This window comes from Sporobolomyces koalae (assembly GCF_050403365.1).
Source record: "Sporobolomyces koalae JCM15063 DNA, S_koalae_JCM15063T_v1_ctg3, whole genome shotgun sequence".
NCBI lineage: Eukaryota > Fungi > Basidiomycota > Microbotryomycetes > Sporidiobolales > Sporidiobolaceae > Sporobolomyces > Sporobolomyces koalae.
In genome coordinates, this window is record NW_027481768.1 from 247,053 (window position 1) to 265,918 (window position 18,866).

Sequence of the window (18,866 nt, forward strand, 5' to 3'; positions counted from 1 at the left end):
CTTCTGTCTCTCAATCTTCTTAGCAGTCATGTTGCAACCTATTCATATGTCACAGCGAATATTGCTCGGCGTCTTTTTTTCGTCACTTGTTCTATACCGTCTCGACCTGTACTGCGTCGTCTTCCTGCTCCTTCTCTTCGACGACTTCGGGCTCGTCCCGTCTCGGTACAGCTTCTGCCGCCGAGACTAGCTTCTCGCGCGCTTTCGTATCCCAGGGTGCAAAGAAGACGCTCTTCTCGAAAAGAATCAACGCTTGCTCGTCCAATTCTTCCCTTTGCTGTTCGTGAGCTTCGACCAATTTGATCGCGCCCGAGAACCTCATTCTTCTCGACCTCGACGAAGCTTCTTCACCACCTTTGTCGACGCGTGCCCGTACGAGTCGTGCGTTGATGTCAATGTTGGCCGAAATTTCCTCGAGCGTTTGCGCCGGTTTCAATCTAGTCGGTTCGTCGTTCGTCGAGAGCGGAGGTAGCGTGAACAAGAGGTACGCGACTTTGGATCGCATGACTGTCGCCCACGGGAACGCATGCAGCCGACGAGAAACGGTTGAGAGCGCCCCGTCGTAATCGTTCTGGGCGCAAGGAGAGGGAGTCAGTCCTCGGCCGCGGGGATAACAGGATATGGATTGTGGCGAGGACTCACCTTGACGAGGCAGGCGAGAACTTGCAGTCTCGACAAGTCGGCATCGTATTTGACGGCGGACTCCGAGTTTGCACGTGTTGCTGATTGTAGAAGTGAAGTATCGTTCGCGGCGACAGCATGCGCATGTAACAGGCGCCTGATGAACAGTGGAGTGTCGCGCTTGAATGCACTGACAGGCCGAATCAGAAAACAAACAGCGGTCAGTCTGGAAATAGTAGTGTCATCTGGCGGTGAATACTCACAGGGCTGGAGAGTCCATGAGAGTAGCTAGGGCACCATCCTCGTCATCCTCAGCCCAGAAGAAGCGTGCGAGAGCTGCGATCAGATGATTCCGGTAGTGGTCGGCGTTGGTATGCACTTCAAGGTCCTCGAGTGCCCGTTCAAGCAACTCTTTCGCCGTTTCAGGTTCGTCGAGCGAGAATTGCGCCAAGGCAGAGCCAATTTTGCATTCTGTGTAAAGAAGGAGCGATTGTTCCTGTGTGAGGCCGCCCGCTGATCCGGAGGCTTCGAGGTCGAGAAGCGAGAGAGCGGCGTCGAACGCTTCGATTGCGCCTTCGTAATTCCGTGACGCGAGTCGCACCCTACCGAGGTTCGTCTGTGCAATCACGTACTGACCTTCAACCGCTGGTGACTCGTCGACCTCATACAGCTCTTCGAGAATTGAAGCTGCCTTCTCGAACGAGACACTTGCCGACTCGAGATCTCCAACTTGTTCGAGGACGAGGGCGTTGAGATGCAGGGCATTGTGATCGGTCGGACGCTGAGCGAGGTATCGGGTCAGGGCAAAGAGAGGACCTGAGAGCGCTTCTACGGCAGAGGGAGTCGGGGTTGCAAGCTCGGCGGCGGTACAAGCCGAAGACGAAGGGACGGTAGAGCGATACTTGTCGAGAGCACGGCTAGCGTAAGCGATGTCGGCCTCTGGCGATCCCCCGGGTATCGAAAAGGCGTGTTCAAGTAGGACCGACGCCTCGAGCGCGTGACCTGCCATATCTGCCAGCGTCGCCTGCCCGACCCAAGCGGCTGTCCATTCCGGGTCGAGGACTTGCGCTTTGAGAAACGCTTGGTTCGCGAGATCCTCATCGCCATGCACGAGATAGAACAGTCCGAGGTTGGTCCAGGGTACTGCAGTACGAGAGTTGTGCTCGATCGAGCGAATGAAGCAGTGTTGGGCCAGACGAGGCGAGAGATCGAACGAAAGAACGCCAAGCGCGTTCCAGAAAGTCGAGTTGAGCGGTTCCTTGTGCAAAGCAAACTTGAGGCATCGAATTGCCTGTTGTAGAGCCTGCTCTGCAGTTATTTGAGAGTCTGCAAAGGCGGCTAGCCTAGGGCGGAAGCTCGAGATGGACACGCCGAGGTCGTACCAGCCGGCGCCGATCGCAAGTTCATTTTGGGATTCGAGAAGGACTCGCATCTTGTACGAGGTGACGGCGAGCGCAGATAGAAGGACGGATAGCGAGAGGGTGTCGATGTTGGGCTGGATGACTGCGAGAGTAACGACCGAACTGCCTTCGATTTTTGCATCAACATCTTGGGCCGCGCACAGATCCGCAACTTTGACTGCGAGGGATCGAGCATCTTCCTCTAACGAGAATTCCGAAAGTCTCGACAAACCCGAAAGGGCGTCTGCCGTGACCTTCCAGGCGACACGGATGGCGGTGGCTCCTTCGATGATCGTGACGGCTTGTCGCAGGGCCTCAATGAGAGACTCCTCCGCTCGTGCGGTAAAGCCCGCTCGTAGCTCCTCCAACCCTTTCTGCAAGGCTGTCTCGGCGAGAACAACCCGCACACCAAGTTCCTCTGGACGGTCGGCAAGGATTTCCCTGAAAGCCGTGATCGCGGGCTCGAGAAGCCCAATCTCGCGCTGGACGTCGGCAATCGAGTACTTGGCATACCATGAGGAAGGGTCGAAAGCGAGAGCTTTGACGAAAACCTTGATGGCCGCGACGTGCTTGCCGGAATGGCGATACGCAACTCCGAGTTTGATCCAGGTGGTAACGTCTTCCGGGGTGCCGCGGAGCGCTGATTGAAACGCAACGATGGCTTGAGGATACTTCTTCGAGTTCTGTGTGCGATATGGAACATTTCAGTGAGACTCCACTGGCTTGATGAAAGGCAGAGTGGCGGTCACGTACCAGTTCTGCACCTCCGATCGCTTTCCAAGCCCAAGCTAGTCGAGCTGCGGCCTTACCGCCCATTCCCGCCTTTCCTTTGTTGCCGTCGATCACCCTCCTTGCAATGACTTCGACAAGGCTCCATTCGCTAAGTTCGGCAAACTCCTCGGCAAGATATTTTGCTGCGACTTCTTGCGAAGGGTCGAGCTCGAAGGCTTTTTGGAAACATTTGGATGATCGTTCCCAATCGGGTTCCGGCAGGGTGCGGTAATACAGTCCCAGCGAGGTGAAAGCCGGAGCGTAAGAAGGCGACGCCTTGAGCGACGAGATGAACGATTTGTAAACCTCCTCGGAGAGGCCGTTGTCGGAGTCTGTTGTCCTTCATGATCAACATTGGAAACCGTAGTGAGAGCGGTCGATATACTTACCCGACAGCTTGGAAAGGCATTCTCCCAAACGCCACCATCCTCGAGCCCGCTCGAGCCGCTCTTGCTCTTGCTCACCCTCCTCGACGCCTTCCGGTCGCTCGAGCCCTCTCTTGCTGCGGAATCGCTCTTGTTCGTCGCGTTCTTGATCGCGCACGAGTTTTCGCTCCTCGAACGCCTTGACTACCTCTTCGAGCATTTCTTTCGCCTCTTCCGACTTGCCTGACAGATGAAGCGCCCAGGCGCGTTCGCCTTTCGCCTGGTTCAGAGATGCAGGCGAGATGGGCGATTGCGATGGATCGAGCTTGAGAACCTGATCCCAGGCGGAGATGGCCGCGCCGTATTTTTCGGAAGATTGCAATACCTGCGCTTTCGCGATAAGCAAGGCTGGGTCCGGATGCGGCGTGGGTGGTGTTTTGGGAGAGAAAGGATTCGGCGGCGGCGTCGCGAGGAGCGAGTCGAGGAGTCGTAGAGCCCGAAGATGGTGCGAAGGTGGGTTGTGATTGACAAGTGCCACAGCAAGGTGAGTTTCGAGCGCTCGCTTCGACCTAGCGATCCGGATTTGCATCAGTACTGTCAGTTCTCGAGCGCTTCGGCTTTCGAAGTGTGTACTGACCGTGCTAGAGGCCGTCCTATTTCGGATTCCAACCTCGCTGCCACGCTCAGTCCCGACTCGGAGACTTGCAGAAAGGCTTCCCATTCTTGTTCTTCCAGATAGAAGGTTGCAGCAAGAAGGTGTAGCACGAGAGACGTGGGCGCTGCAGCGAGCCCAGCCTGTTCGCGAATCGGTACGACTAAGCTAGTGACTTCTCCCGAGGGCTCCCTGGAGACGTACCTCGATAGAATCAGCGATCTCCTCCTCGCTAGGTTCTTTGGGGCTTTCAACAGGTTCGTCAGCATCATCGGTCACGGGTTGGGCTCGACGGGCTTCGATGCGCTGTCTAAGCAGCGCAGCAACGCGTGTGACCGGGGATCTGCCGAAGCGCCCAAGTATCAGTACCTCGCAAAGGAAAAGCAGCATGCGAGAAACACTCCCGCAGAACTCACTCTGGCAGCACGTCTCCATACCTGGCAAGCTGCCCCCATGCTTCCGCGGGCCAGAATTCGAGCGGGCTTGCGAACCCGTCACTCCATTCGACAGAAATTTCCCAAGCGCTGGCGTCTGGTACACCGATCAACGCCATTCCTCGCGCCAGCTCCTCGACCTGCTGGCGATAGTAGCCTTTCACGTGCTCTTGCGCCTCAATTTCTTGAGTCGACTTGGCCTTCGCTTTCGTCGATAGATCAACCGCTGGCGGATCGAATGAGGATGGCAGAGACTGCAGAGTCGTCCGCAGCTGTCCCAGGAGTTTCTTTTCGATATCTCGCCTCAAGGGCTCATTGTCGGCAGCATCCGGATCACTGAGCACTGCCTGCCACAGTGCCGGTAATTTGCTCGACGGTAGTTGTTCTGCCTGAACTTGCCGCCGAGTCTCTTCGGCCGTGAGCGATGGTCCCCCCAACCTTTGTCGGCGTTTCTTGATCTCATTCTCGAGTGCGGAGGTCTCGAGGTCGGATATGAGCGAAATAACTTCAAGGAAGACGGGAAGAGGCGACGCGATGGCTTGTTGCACGGTCGGGTAATTTGTCGTTTCAGGCGCAGTTGCGTTATAGGGCGGCAAGGCGCGCAGGAGAGGGTATGAGGTCGCAGACGGTAATAGGTCAGATAATGTGTCGATTAGCTGCAACGATACAGAACGATTAGATGTTGGCGCCGCAGAACAGTCGCATGGAGAAAGGAGGGCATGTACCTCTTCCTTTGTGCCGTGCTTTCTCCGCACATCGAGCAGCTTCTCCAGCGTTTCAGCGTACTTCGGCGCGTCACGACTGTGAGACAGAGGTCCAAAGCGAACAGTCAGCCTCAGAATTCGGCTGATTGTTGTCGGCAAGGCCACGAGCGCACGATTCGATGAAAAGCTGCATGAGCTCTTGCAACCCGCGCGCATAGTCGGACCATCTCTGCCTTTTCTCGTAGAATGTTGTGAGCCCCTTTCGACCGAAAGTCCGGATCAGCACGAGCAGCAGATAAAGGTGTGAGGCGGTGCGGAAGATCTGATGCGCACCTGTCTCGCAAGAGGCTGACTCGGGGCAGACTCGATTGCCTTCTTGTATCCTTCTTCCGACTCGTCGAACTTCTCGAGGTGGAACTGCGCGAGTGCGAGAAAGACTCGGCTGCACAACGAGGCGTCGATCGCCGCACGGCTGAGCTTCCCGCTTGTGGCTTGCGGTACGACGGTTGTAAGACTCACGCATTGTAATTAGACGATTCGAAATCGAGTACAGCACTGCCGAGAGCGAGATCCGGGTCAGTATGGTCTGATGAGATCACCGCTCGGAAGGCTCGCCTACCTCGCGTTCTTCTCGACGCCCGGCCAGTCCTTCTTGCCCAGACACTCCTTCAGTGCCTTGAGCTTCGGTTTGACAAACACCGACATGAGCGAGATTGATTATGTAGAGAGTTGTACCTTGAACCTTCGCATGCGCATGCGCGCGCCTTGATTTTTAGCATTCTCGTGCGCTAACTTCTCCAAAGTCTATTGGATCGCATCGGGACACAGCACGTGACTCCCCTGAAGCAAAGAGTATTACCAAAAGCAACCAGATCGGGGTACGCTCGAGGCGCGAAAAGATAGCACGCAAAGCCAGCTTTGCAGATTCCAATCCGCCTACGAGTTCTTCCACCACATGACGCTGCCAGCTTGACCTCGTGCCCATACGCCAATACCCACTCCGACGAGTGCAGCAGTCGCCCATCCGAGATCCATCCTGACCACGCTCCAGCACCACAACACTCCAAGAGCCGGCGCCTGTTGCATTACGCTCAGGTACCCCTCGTTCGTCGTCACCTGCACGAGCGTGATGCCAGTCGCGATGCACAGCACAAACAGGAAAAGCTGCAGAAGCCATGGTCGAACGATTGCTTTTGACTGTGGTCGGGAGAGACAGAAATTCAAGAGGAACAGCGCTGAGGTAGCAACGCCGAGTCCCTGAATAGTCAGCAGATCGTGATGCAAGCATGAGTCGGTTATGCAAGCAGCCGAAGAACACTCACCTGGGAACAAGTTGACGATTCTTCCGAGCTCCTGCTTGAAATCGAGGTCTTGGCCAAACTGCGCATGTACAGCATAATCCCTGCATATTCAATAGCATCAGACTTGCCTGCCTGAGAGAAAGTATGCCGGACACGTCACGTGACCAGGGCTAGGGGAGCAACTCACATGCCCGAGAAGAGGAATCCGAACGGAACGCTCCAAAGGATCGCATTTGCAATCTCCTCCCACAGGAGGAGCTCGACGTCGTCATCTTCGAGGTCGTCTGCGCCGACGGCAGCGTCGGAAGGAGTTCTGTTCTGTTCCGCTACCATCCGCTCGAGCTCTTCTGGACTGACAACGACGAGCGGACTCTTGCCTTTGGTCGGGCGGGCATCGAGTTCAGAGGGTTTGAGCGCCGGATGCGATTCGAGTAGCTGAAACCGGTCCGCATCCGAGATCGAGAGATCTACGCGTGCAGGCGGGGTTGGAGGAGGCGAAGGCGACGGTGTAGGCTCCCATGATCCATCAAGAGCCTTCCTGGCGGTAGAGGCGCGTTCCGACATTGGTAAGTGAAGGTGCAAGACGACCCCGATCGGATGAGGCGGTGTGCCCAAATGAGAGAATTCCAAAGCTCTCGGTCGGGAGTTTCCTTGAGAGCATGCACGCTCGACAGCCGACGCGATTGGCATGTCGCTAAATATTATACTTGACATAGCCATCAACATTGATAGTTATAGCAGGCGGGTCGCTCTCCACAATATCAAATTCCGTTTGCACGGTTTTACATTCAAATCCATTTAACGATTTCATTGGTCAAGGCTCAGAAGAGGGGCGCAGCGTGGCCGTCTCCCCGAGGATCCGATCCTCCGGCCCAAGCTCCGTTTGGCAGTTTGTGGATGATCTGCGCGACGAGGTCCCAGCGGATCAGACAGAGTCGACATACGAGACGAGATAAATAGACTCACTTGACCCCGACCAAACATAGCCCGCTCATGACCTGTCAGCAGCTCGACATCATGTCCCATCTTTTTGAGCTCATCGACGACCTCGCTTCGAATGCCGTCTTCGAGGTACACTTTCGTTCCAATGTCTCCGTCCTTGGAGGCATCTTGTGGCACGTCCGCTGAAATGCAGAATCGCGGCGAGTCGAGCGTTGCTTGCACGGTCAAGTTGTGGTGAAGCATGTTGAGGAGCACCTGGATTGGAGGGTACTGCTCAGCAATCTTGCAGAGCTTCATCATGCAATCTCAGTCGATGCTCACCTGAACATGCCCTTGTGGCTGCATAAATCCGCCCATAACACCGTACACCATGAACAGGTCACCGCCTTTCTTGTCTCCTCTAGTCACAAGACCCGGGATGATCGTATGGTATGGTCGTTTTTGCGGCTGTTACGATAAATATTGGATCAGCTAGAGGATTTCTTACATCGGGCGTTGCTGAAGGATAAAGGCTCACCGCAATGCAATTTGGGTGGCCCTCCTCGAGGATGAAATTGCACCCTCGGTTCTGTAGAGTAAATCCACAGCCTTTCGGGATTGCGAACGTACCAAATCCAGCATAGTTGGACTGGATGTAGGAAACAGCGTTACCCTCGGCATCGGCTGCTGTGAAGAGGACGGTGTCCGATGATGCGAGCGGTGTGCCCTTGTTGATGACCGGCGTAGAGTGATTCGGGTCGAATAGCTCAGCTCGCTTGCGCAGATAGTCCTGGCATGCGCAGAGAGGTCAGCAAGATGAGAACGCTTGGGAGAACATGCAGATTGTGCGCGAGCTCGAACTTACCCGGGAAAGCAATTCTTTGACAGGCACTCGAGCATGCTCGGGGTCGGCTACGTAGGCGCGGGTATCGGCAAAGGCAAGTCGGATTGCCGAAATCAGAGTGTGCAGCCAGAGCGCAGAATTATGCTCGACTTTGGCGAGATCGACCTTTCCTTGTTCTTGAATTGCTTCAATGATACCCAATGCTGAAGCAGAAAGTATTAGTCACAATCACGACTCTTGCAGACATTGTGGACCTTGGTAAAGCGCACCGATCAATGCCGTCAAGCCTTGCCCGTTCGGTGGCGTCTCATGGAGAGTCACGCCTTTTTCACCTCCATAGTTGATCGAGATCGGATCAACAGTGGTGGTCGTGTGGTTCTTTAGGTCTTCTAGAGTCATCACACCGCCCTGAGACTGCACGACTGTTCCATTGCGGTTGTCAGCCCCAAATAGCGTCGAATGTAAAAGAGGTCGATATCCGCTCACGCTCGACGATAGCCTCCGCTACCCGTCCTTCGTAGAAGCCCGCCTTGCCCTTCTCTGCGACCGAGCGGAAAGTTTGTGCAAGAGTTGGATTCTTGTAAAGCTCTCCAGGCCGCGGAGCGTGCGTTTTGCCAGTCTCGGGATCGGTAATCAACATTTCGGCATAGTTGGGCGACTGTTTCAAGAAGATGTCGTGGTTCTTGACCCACGAGTAGGACGACACTTCGGAGATGGGTGCTCTGTGCGATCTCACGACGCGTCAGGCGTATTTCACATTTGAAGGAGACGCTGAACGCACCCTTCTTCAGCGAGTCGGATTGCAGGTGCGAGGGCTTCAGCGACCGTGACTTTGCCGCTACCGAGTTTCTCGATCGTGTCGACCCAAAGCGCAGCGCATCCCGGAACCGTCGCCGAATTGATGTTGAGGAACGGAATCTCGCGGCCCTTGATGCCAAGCTCGCGGCATTTGTCGAGGGTCAGCGCAGCTGGTGCGCGTCCCGATCCATTCAAGGCGGTGATTTCGCTGGTTTTGGCGTCGTAGTAGAGACAAAAGCCGTCGCCTCCGATACCGCAGCTACCCGGTTCGGTCACGTTGAGCGCAGCAGAAACAGCAACCGCTGTTTCCGGGTAGTGCAGAAGTCAGCTCGAATAGTCCCGTAGACGAGACCGCAAGCAAAATGATGCGATAAGGGCTGTGCTCGATTTCCTGCCCTTTTCCGCCTCGACGCCTATCCACCCTTCAGGTCTAGCTCTGTACCTCGCTGCTTGCATTGCAGCGGGTAGCGTGGCGGCCGCAAGAGGGAGTTGAAGGGAAGATACTTGCCGGCATCAGCAGCGTTGCCGCCACGTCGCAAGATCTCGAGTCCCGCCTCAGCAGCGAGCGGTTGAGAGCAGCAGATCATGCCTTTGGTGCCATAGACCACCGACCTCCGCGAGGCGAAAGGCGCAAATGGGACCTCCTGGTGCGTAAAGGCGTCATGAAGATAAAGTTCCTGTTGAGATCCCATAGCTGGAGAATCTCGAGGGTGCAAGCGTTGAAGAGTAGAGGGCCGTGTTATGAGAAAGATAAGGCGCGGAGGTCAAGTGCTGCACGGCAAGCGGTATGAATTCCCGGAAGCGCTCGCCGGCAAGGTGGGGAGCCGCCGACGGACCGCCGGAGCGATCAGGGGGTTAACCCGTCGGCTCGACCGAATCATCCGTTCCCTATCTGCAGAATGCGAACGCACAGGCCCTGCCTCGCTCGCCTGTGCAAGACCGCAACCGCCTCGGACCGACTCGCATTCAACCGCCTTACATGGCTGGCTCTCGTCTCGGCTGCGAGCTGGCGCTCAACCATCCACCATGTTTTTCGCTGTGATCCGGAACTTGCCAGCGATGTCCAGGCTGAGCTATCGAAGGTACTTCTCCATGATCGCGCCCCGGAGCGATAGAAGGATGCGCAGGCAAATACCATGAGCCAGCCGCTTCACCATGGGCCGAACGCAAGCTCGGCCGCCTTGGGTCCATACCCCGCATCTTCGCACATCGCGTACAGCCGTCGGAACGATTGTATCCTATCAGTACTCTCCGCCACGCTGATTAGGCATGCAGGCGCCGTATCAGGTGGCGGTAAAACTCTTCGACAACGATAAACTCCCTCTTCTCCTCTTCATCCCGGATCAGGCCGTCCTGAAGCCCCGCCAATGTCAACACTGTCGACTACCCCATCAATCTCGACCTGCGACAAGAAGATAGAGGGAGGCTTCGGCTGCGGCTGCGCGATACCCGTTGCGCAATCCAGCCTGCCGATTATCGACGAGCGAGACGCCGACGAGGGTGCCCAGCTGGCTGGTGAACTCGCCCAGGCCTTCACACAGTACGAACAAGACGCTGTCCGTCGCAAGCTCGACCGCCGAGTGAGTAATTCTACGAGCTGCGCATCGCCGCTCAAAGTGGCGGTTTCGCTCAAAGTGGCGGTTTCGCTCAAAGTGGCGGTTTGCTCATGAGCGCTTTCATCCTCGCAGGTCGTCCCGATCCTAGCCGCCGTCTATTTCAGTCAATTCCTCGACAAGAACTCTCTCAACTATGCTGCGGTCATGCAACTTCCCCTAACCGGTGAAAAGTACAACCTCGTTGTGCTCGCATTCTATCTCGGCTACTTGGTATTCGAGATACCCCAGTCCATCCTCGCCCAGCGCTTTCCGCTTGCCAAATACCTCGGTTGGAACATTATCCTTTGGGCCGCGTGAGTCTGAACCTCGCATACGCTCTGCTATCGCATGGCCGTCCTGACCTCTCAGTTTGCGTTTGCAGTGCTCTCACGCTTCACAGCGCCTCGGGCAAATTTGCCCCATTCTTCGTCTTCAGAGTGCTCCTTGGAGTTTTCGAATCGGTCGTTTCGCCCGTCCTCATCGCGCTCGTCGCGTCATTCTACGCCAAGAACGAGCAGTCGAAGCGCATCGGCGCATTTTACGCCATGAGTGCGTGTTCTTGCGTGTTCCATGCTTCCGCGTCTTCGCCAGCAGCCACTGATACTTCTCTACGTCAGACGGAGTGACCAACATTGTCGGTGGGCTCATCGCATACGGAATCACGTTCTACCAGGGCGATGCTGTTGCGCATTGGCGAATCGTGAGACTCGATTGGACTGCTTCCTCTCCCCCCGAGGCCTGAACTTACCCGCGTACGCAGATCTATTTCGTTCTAGGTGGACTCGCGTTCGCGGTTGGTATCCTCGTCATCAGCTCGCTTGCCGATTCGCCAACAACAGCACGATTCCTTTCCGAGCGAGAGAAGAGGATCGCACTCGAGCGCGTCCGCGCCAATCAATCAGGCACAATCTCTCATCGCTGGAAGAAGGCGCAAGCCATCGAGGCATTGACCGACTTCAAGCTGTGGTGGCTCCTTTTCCTGATGGCGTGCATCTCTGTGCCGAATTCCTGCATCACCTCGTTCACCTCTATCCTCGTGAGTGTCTGCGTGTGGTCCATTTGTCATCGTGAGCTGACTCCCTCCCGCAGATCAAATCGTTCGGCTACACTTCGCAAGAGGCGCTGCTGTTCAACATTCCCTCGGGAGTCGTCGCTATCATCACCACTCTGTCCATCTCTTACTGGGCGGACAAGAAGGGTGTACGAATGCTGCCATTTGCCGCTTCGATCGTGCCGTCAATAGTCGGCCTCGGACTCCTCGTGGGATTCTCGCAAGGCGGAGCAACTGGCGCACACAAGGGGCCGTTGATCGTCGGGATCCTCCTTGTAGGTCTCTATGAATCTGCATGAGCATGCTCGCACTGACATTCAAATTGTATAGGCTCAAACTTTCGTGTCGGGGATTGCGATGCTGTACTCTTTCTCTGCCGCGAATTTTGCGGGCAGTTCGAAGCGCTGTGCGTCTCTCTGCCATTTTCTAGACATGTGCATATCCTGACCCTGTCTTGTCGTGTGCTAGCCATCGTCAACGCACTGCTACTCGTCGCATTCTCGCTGGGAAACCTAGCTGGCACACAAGTCTTCCAAGCGAAAGACAAGCCGCAATATTTGCCTGGCAAGATCTCCCTGCTGGTGCTCCTCCTGGTCTTGTTTCCTTCTTCACTCGTCATGCACATTTACATCAGGCGTAAGAACGCAGCAAAAGCGGAGGAGGTGGCGCGTCTCGTTGCTGAGCACGGCTGGACCGACGACGAGCTACAAAAGGAAAAAGACCGCTACGCTTTCCTTGATCTGGTACGTTGACATCTATTCAGCTTGTGTTGAGATGGTTGCTGACTCCTCCACGGTGATGCCCCGCAGACGGACAAGCAAAATCCGTTTTACGTTTACACTGCTTAAAATTGTGCTGTTGTGTTACCATTTGTCTATTGTCCTCGGTTGTATCTTTGCCTCCATTTCTCGCCGAAGGCGCTCAAAACGCTGGTCCGAAGAGAGGAGCGATATGCCATTATGAGCAATGTCAGCAGGCGCTGGAGGACTGAGCGCGCGTCTGTCTCTGCATCTTTCAGCTGGCGATACTACAGCGCACGTGATTGCAGATAGGCTCAACCAGTAGTTGATATTTCCATAGCGGGAGATCTCGGCACTGAACGAAGGATTCAAGCAAGAGGGAAGAGGAAAGACTTTCGAAGCGCCAAAGCTTAGTCGTACTTGCTCATCAGGCCGGTCTCACCGTTAGCCTTGATCTTGGGCTCGAAGCCTTCAATGCGGCTGACCATCGCATAAGGCTTGTACTCCTTCTCCTTCCGGACTGTTCCCGCGAAACAACCCGACCAGCCTGGACGTGGTAGTCCCTCAACGATGGACTTGACCGTGTCGGGGTGAACCAGGTCGCTCCCCGCACCGATATTGTCCAACAGGGTTCCGAGATGGATGAGCCTCGTGACGAGCGTGATTTGACCCTTGTCTTGGACGTCTTGGTGGCGCACGATCGCCTCGCAGACACTCTCTGCTTGATCTACCGGCGCTTCTCCTTCCCCACCGCCGGTCGACTTTGCATCCTGGAGGATGCTGAGTGCGTGGATGCCGGCCCAGAACTCGTAGCTGAGTCGGGTGCTGTGGATTACATGGTCGGTCGTACCGATGTCGTGCAAGAGCGCCGTGAGGTACCAAGTTTCGTCAAGGGGCGAGCCAGCGATCAGCTTCCATTGGGGAAAGCACTCTTGAGCAATTGCTCGGCCGTAGGAGTACACTCGCATTGAGTGCCTGTAGGTGTCCGGCGAGAGTTTCGACTTTGCGTAATCATGAATCCGGTTCGCGAGAGGGGTCGTGGGAGGTTTGAGGTCGTGCAAGTTCACCTTGGCAGGAGAATTGGTCGAGGCTGCGGTCTTGGATTGATCCGCTGGAAGCGCTGTGAAGCCGTACTTGTCGAAAGAGTCGGACATGCTACATACGAGGATCAAACATTTACGGTATCAGCACACGCGGTCCCAGTACACGCTATGCTTCCAATATGTTTTGAGCGGCACACCTGTCGCGTACGTAGAGAATGAGCGTCCTGTTGAATCCTGAGATGTGGGGAAATCTCGAAGTGGGGGGAAGAGAAGATATGTAAAGGCGCGGCGGATTTGGCGGCGAGGCGCGAGCAAAAACCCAAATTAGTAACTTGCTGATGGCGAGCGGCAATATGTTTAATTTTGATATGACTGCAAATCAGTTTTGTCTGACATAAACCAAAGCGTCTTGGAACAGTGGCAGTTCACTGGGCTCATACTCTCGCAAGAGAAGTCACCCAGGAGTCCCCGGATCGAGACCGGGAGACGCTATTCTTTTTTTTTGGCGTCGTAACCCTTTTTTGTTTCCTTTCGTATCGGACTGGGATACCAGCGACATCGCCAAACGATTACGTTTCATGTTGTAAGTCTGTTCGTGGGGCCGCCCCTGTTCATCGAATCGTGACACTTGCGCGCCGCGCGCGCGGGGCGGCCGAATACGTACGCGCGTGCGCGACGCCTTGATCTCTGCCGCAACCTTCCCGCGTGACAGCCATGTCAAAGTACGCTTCATTACCCGATATTGCAAGTCATCCTCTGCCTGTGTAAGGACGCGTACGAATACGTTCGAACTCATGTTTCCCACAAGTTCAGGACGCAAGCGGAGCCGATGTGTTCGAGACTCCCGACGTCCCGCCAGAGCACACACATTCAGTGAGCGGAACCACCACCGGATGCTGAGATCGCCCTTTGTGAAGCTAACTTGTTGTCTGAACAACAGGGAGAATCAGACTCGGACGACGAATACCTCAACCGCACGAGTTCATCGCCCACCACGGCCCGCAGGCTGCGTCATGCAAAAGACAACGATAGCCTAGCCGAGAACATCAGTCAAGACAGGCTCAACGCCCAAGAAGCTCGCGACAGATTCGCACGGGTTGAACGCGAGAGGATTGACAAAGCCGGAAGCGGTACGTGAATCGATGGTCCCGTCTCGTCGACCTCGGCTGACCGTCGATCGTTACCTCCGGTACATCTACAGTTCCGAGAAGGCTCCCCTCTACGGCAGAGTATGTTTCGGTGGACGACCGAGAACAAGAGTCTCCCCTCGAACGGCTGAGACGACTGCGATCCGAAGTTGCCGAACTCGAAGACGAAGTGCGCAAGCAACCTTTGCCAACTGTGACCGAGGGAGACAGCGCGAAACGAACAGGAGGCAAGAAGCGGGAGGTCACCCCAGCTGTGATTCTGCAGCAATTGCAAATGCTCCGAGGAGACCTGCAGGAGATCGAGCCAAAGCTCGGGGTCAAGGGACATGACGTGCGTGACGAATCATACGAGCGGCAATTCGGGGACAAAGCGAAAGCAGGTCTCGATTTGCTGGCCAGGCTAGGCCAAGATCAGCCACAAGCGGCTACTGAGATCGTAGAGAAGGGAGCGGAGCAGGGCAATGCTCGACGAGATACGACTGTGTTGGAACGGGATGGAGACTTGGAGAGACGGTTAGCGGAACTTGAGAAAATGATTGGAGCCAACGAAGCCGATGTTGACCAAGTGAGCCTTTCCTCTTTCAGATTGCGCCAGCAAAAAGGTCTTACTCACTGTCGAATTTCGCGATGCTCAGACTGGATCCCATCCGGTGCCGCTACTCGCTACCCTGACGCGACTTGACCATCTTTCGACGTTGTTGACGCAACCGCGACACCTCGATTCGATATCGCGTCGGGTCAAACTCCTCGTGTCCGACCTCGAACGGATTCACGAATCGCGACGCAAGCTGGGCGACACTCGACCTCTCAACGTCGCACTACAGGGAGGACTCATGACCCTCTCGACGACTGGGTCCGGTTCTCATTCTGCGCCAGCTCCCTCGTCATCTTCTTCATCGAGCCAAACCGTTCCGGCAAACGCGCTGCAAAAGATTGACGCGCTGTTCTCGCTCCTATCCCGACTTGATCCGCTCCTACCTCTCGGACCGAAACTGTTGACCCGACTGCGCTCACTCCATTCGCTGCACCAATCTTCGGCAGAATTCAACTCGACTTTGACAAGTCTCAAAAGTCAAGTCGAGACGCTCGGAGAACAGAAAGAAGGATTAAACGAGGTGCTTCACACGCTCGAGCAGACGTTCGAAGGGAACCAAACGAGGTTTGAAGGCAATTTGAAAGGACTCGAATCTCGACTCGAGGAACTCGGCAAACGCTTGGATAGCTTGCCCGCGCAAAACTAGAGCAGGAACCCCTCAATTGGCAGGTGCAATGTGAAGGAGTTTTTTTCGGCTTATCTGCTTTGCATTACACCTTGATTCCAGTGTGAATCGCGGCGATACCAAAGGTGAGGTTCTCCCACCGTTCCTCCTGCGGTACGGTGAACCCGGCGTCCTCGATCATCTTGGCAAACTGCGGTTGAGACGGGAATCGTTCGATCGATTCGACAAGGTATTGATACGAGTCGCGGTCGGAAGCGAGGATGTGGCCGAGTGGCGGAATCACGTTGAACGAGTACAGAGAGTAGGCTCTGCAGAACTTACTGTCAGACACTGCTAATTCTCGAAAGAAAGCAAGATGATGCTCACTTGGCGAGGACGGGGTTCTCGACTTTGGAAAACTCGAGACACGAGAAGACTCCTCCCGGCTTGAGCACTCGGTACGCTTCCGCGAGGGCTCGGTCAATGTGGGTCACGTTGCGAATGCCGAAAGCGATCGTGTACAGGTCGAGCGAGTTGGACTCGATCTCGTCGAGATTTTCGGCATTGCCCAACGTGAACGAGACTTGTGGTGCTGTTTTCGAGTACACAAGTCATGAACCATGTCGGTCATCAGGGACTCTCGAGGAGTATAGGTGTGACGGGACTGACTGTTGTGGTACATGGTCTTGGCGAACCTCTTCTTGCCTTCCTCGAGCATCTCTGGGTTGATGTCGAGCATCCGGACCGAGAGCTCGCGATCGCCGTGTTTCTCGCGCGCGTAGTCGAGGATGCGCATCGCGATATCTCCCGTGCCTCCGGCCACGTCGAGACACTTGAGTCCACCGTGCGGTGCGAGTTTGTTGACATAGTGGTCCTTCCACAGCCGGTGAATGCCGAGCGACATGGCATCGTTCATGACATCGTACGACGAAGCGACTGACGAGAAGACACCCTTGACTGTAGCAGGCGTGAGGAGAACGCGATATGCGATGAGCGATGAACGGCGGTCAAGGCAGGTCATCTCGTGAGGACTGACCGAGAGACTCTTTCATCTGTTCAGGCACATCCTGGAACCCAAAGTGAGTTGTACTTGACGACGAGGCGGTGGGTGCTGGCCGTGTTGGCGCGGAATCGAGAGGCGAAGATGAAGTCGAAGGCGTCGGTGTCGGCGGCAGAGGCGGAGGGATACAGGCAGGGGCACTGGTAGAGAACGTCCGAGGTCCCAAGAGCGAGGCGAGCAGCCGCCTGGCACAAGGTGGTGTCCGCAGCATGGTTGTAACGAAAGAAAGCGATCGCGGCAATCGCTGCCGCTGTCGCGCAATCGAGCCGCGTCCCGGGCACCGGCGCAGCGTCGAATCCTTCTGCCTCTCTCTCTCTCTCTCTCTGCTCGAACCAAGAAAGCAGTAGATCATGTCGGGCGTATTCTCAGCATCTCGTCTCGCAGGTAAAACTGTCCTCGTCGTGAGTCTCGAGTCCTGCCGCGCCGTCTCTCCACATGGTGCCGGGTTGACTGATCGTATTCCTCCCGCTGATCGATCCGTTCAGACAGGCGCGTCAGGAGGCATTGGAGCCGAGACGGTGAGCTGTCCTGCGTTATAATCGCTCTATTCAAGTCTTGACAATCGCTCATGCGTTTCCTGCCCCCGCATCGAATCCGTCGGATCATCCGTCGATGGTTAGGCGATTCTCTTTGCCAGGACCGGCGCAAACCTCATCCTCACTGCACGCCGACAGCAAGCCCTCGACCAAGTGGCCGAACTTGCGAAACAGGCTCACCTCGAAGGCCAAACGGGCAAGGGCGGCCAGTTCGTTACCCTCACGCTCGACGTGAGCGACCGCAATGCCGTCAAGGGCCTCCTCGACAGGATCCCCCAAGAGCTCAGGAACATTGACATCCTTGTCAACAACGTCAGTCTCTCTCCGTGTTCACTTTCGTCGAGCGATTCGTGCGAGCTCAATCGTATTGTTAGGCTGGTCTCGTGTACGGAACCGACAAGGTGGGCGAGATTGACGATACCGAGATCGATACCATGTTCAGTGAGTCTGCGCTCGAGGACTTGCCTTTGACTCGAATCCAAACTGACGAGCTCCCTTTGGCTGATCTTGCAGACACCAACGTGAGTTCTCCCTGAAGCATCTTGCATCCCGCTCCTTTCTCACTTTCTGAACGGGTCGCAAACACGTCCAGGTGATCGGCTTGATCTCGTTGACGCAAATCATCGTCAACGAGTTCAAGAAGCGCAACTCGGGCCAGTGAGTGATATACTCTCACTTGACTTCGAGGCGGACATTTGACGACGAGAGTCTTAATCACCTGCTTCTGGATTCTCTCAGCATTATCAACCTCGGTTCGATTGCCGGCAAAGGTGAAACCCTTTAGATCGGTATGAAAAAGCGCGGCTGACTTTGTATGCCTTGAGCAGAGCCGTACGTCGGTGGATCCATCTACTGCGCCACGAAACACGCCGTGTCGGCATTCAATGGCTCGCTCTTGCGCGAGCTCGTGTCGACTCCGATTCGAGTCACTCAAATCTGCCCAGGTCAACTTCCACTTTCAATCCCAAGTCTGGTTGAAACGCGCCTCTCGCGTGAACGAGAATGAGATTCTGACGAGGAGCCTCGTTTGACGGTATGGCAACAGGTATGGTCGAGACCGAGTTCAGTGTGACACGGTTCCGCGGAGATCGTGAGAAGGCGGGAAAAGTTTATGAAGGGATCCAACCTCTTGTCGCGCAGGACATGTACGTTGAAAAACTACTGCGCGAATGCGCGCCTCGTCTAGAACGAGAAAGATATACTGATGCATTGCGCGCGCCGAGCAGTGCCGAGGAGATCGTGTGGGCGGCTTCGCGACCCGACCACATCAACATTGCCGATGTACTTGTGTTCCCAAAAGGTGAGCCCATACACCAGTAGCTCGAATTCTGTCTTTTGAGTAACGCTAACCGGTGGCGAAATTTCCGCAATCATTTACTGTACCAGCTCAGGCTTCGGCAACAATCAACCACCGTGGCGGTTACGAGCAGAAAAAGTAGACATCACCTTGTCGTACGAACTGAAGAAATTTGAAGTACCTTGTCAACCGGAGTCCTGCCTGATTTGCGCTCCGCTCGATCGATACAGCGCTCAGCGCTCAGCACCGACGGAGGCGAGTGCGCGCTTTCGAGAGACAAATTTCCTCTTTGCTTGCGGCAGATAACTTCTAGGCTTCCTTGACAACGTCAGAGCACAGGTGAGCGCAGAATACAGGAGTGGGATGCGGGAGGTCTAGACACCTGT

General features: G+C 55.5%; 8 protein-coding genes across 8 annotated transcripts; 3 read left to right on the forward strand and 5 right to left on the reverse strand.

Annotated features, from left to right (window-relative positions):
- Nucleotides 1-91: 91 nt before the first annotated feature.
- On the reverse strand, nt 92-5,652 carry SKI3 (SKI complex subunit tetratricopeptide repeat protein SKI3; the record flags this gene model as incomplete). Its single annotated transcript, XM_076676119.1, has 13 exons — nt 92-571; nt 643-811; nt 885-2,704; nt 2,775-3,124; nt 3,182-3,726; nt 3,795-3,952; nt 4,014-4,152; nt 4,226-4,899; nt 4,969-5,044; nt 5,121-5,206; nt 5,281-5,389; nt 5,467-5,502; nt 5,567-5,652. 13 exons carry the CDS (start codon nt 5,650-5,652, stop codon nt 92-94), a joined length of 4,728 nt encoding a protein of 1,575 aa, XP_076536657.1.
- A 231-nt stretch (nt 5,653-5,883) lies between these two features.
- Nucleotides 5,884-6,812, reverse strand: JCM15063_005017 (uncharacterized protein; the record flags this gene model as incomplete). Its single annotated transcript, XM_076676120.1, has 3 exons — nt 5,884-6,182; nt 6,270-6,349; nt 6,436-6,812. The coding sequence occupies 3 exons, from the start codon at nt 6,810-6,812 to the stop codon at nt 5,884-5,886; spliced, it is 756 nt and encodes a 251-aa protein (XP_076536658.1).
- Nucleotides 6,813-7,069: 257 nt separating this feature from the next.
- Nucleotides 7,070-9,503, reverse strand: JCM15063_005018 (gamma-glutamyltransferase family protein; the record flags this gene model as incomplete). The annotated part of the gene is made up of 9 exons (XM_076676121.1): nt 7,070-7,150; nt 7,215-7,445; nt 7,512-7,637; nt 7,708-7,959; nt 8,035-8,216; nt 8,283-8,435; nt 8,500-8,735; nt 8,795-9,113; nt 9,320-9,503. The coding sequence occupies 9 exons, from the start codon at nt 9,501-9,503 to the stop codon at nt 7,070-7,072; spliced, it is 1,764 nt and encodes a 587-aa protein (XP_076536659.1).
- A 675-nt stretch (nt 9,504-10,178) lies between these two features.
- On the forward strand, nt 10,179-12,305 carry JCM15063_005019 (uncharacterized protein; the record flags this gene model as incomplete). The annotated part of the gene is made up of 9 exons (XM_076676122.1): nt 10,179-10,391; nt 10,500-10,720; nt 10,789-10,955; nt 11,024-11,106; nt 11,167-11,442; nt 11,496-11,732; nt 11,788-11,863; nt 11,926-12,200; nt 12,267-12,305. 9 exons carry the CDS (start codon nt 10,179-10,181, stop codon nt 12,303-12,305), a joined length of 1,587 nt encoding a protein of 528 aa, XP_076536660.1.
- Nucleotides 12,306-12,607: 302 nt separating this feature from the next.
- On the reverse strand, nt 12,608-13,351 carry JCM15063_005020 (uncharacterized protein; the record flags this gene model as incomplete). Its single annotated transcript, XM_076676123.1, has 1 exon — nt 12,608-13,351. One exon carries the CDS (start codon nt 13,349-13,351, stop codon nt 12,608-12,610), a length of 744 nt encoding a protein of 247 aa, XP_076536661.1.
- A 603-nt stretch (nt 13,352-13,954) lies between these two features.
- On the forward strand, nt 13,955-15,629 carry JNM1 (Jnm1p; the record flags this gene model as incomplete). The annotated part of the gene is made up of 5 exons (XM_076676124.1): nt 13,955-13,984; nt 14,054-14,113; nt 14,181-14,370; nt 14,442-14,953; nt 15,024-15,629. 5 exons carry the CDS (start codon nt 13,955-13,957, stop codon nt 15,627-15,629), a joined length of 1,398 nt encoding a protein of 465 aa, XP_076536662.1.
- A 64-nt stretch (nt 15,630-15,693) lies between these two features.
- On the reverse strand, nt 15,694-16,858 carry COQ5 (2-hexaprenyl-6-methoxy-1,4-benzoquinone methyltransferase; the record flags this gene model as incomplete). Its single annotated transcript, XM_076676125.1, has 4 exons — nt 15,694-15,916; nt 15,975-16,179; nt 16,257-16,544; nt 16,624-16,858. The coding sequence occupies 4 exons, from the start codon at nt 16,856-16,858 to the stop codon at nt 15,694-15,696; spliced, it is 951 nt and encodes a 316-aa protein (XP_076536663.1).
- A 139-nt stretch (nt 16,859-16,997) lies between these two features.
- Nucleotides 16,998-18,622, forward strand: JCM15063_005023 (uncharacterized protein; the record flags this gene model as incomplete). The annotated part of the gene is made up of 11 exons (XM_076676126.1): nt 16,998-17,048; nt 17,133-17,165; nt 17,268-17,495; nt 17,558-17,624; nt 17,697-17,704; nt 17,776-17,840; nt 17,922-17,953; nt 18,011-18,127; nt 18,229-18,328; nt 18,410-18,483; nt 18,570-18,622. 11 exons carry the CDS (start codon nt 16,998-17,000, stop codon nt 18,620-18,622), a joined length of 828 nt encoding a protein of 275 aa, XP_076536664.1.
- Nucleotides 18,623-18,866: the final 244 nt, after the last annotated feature.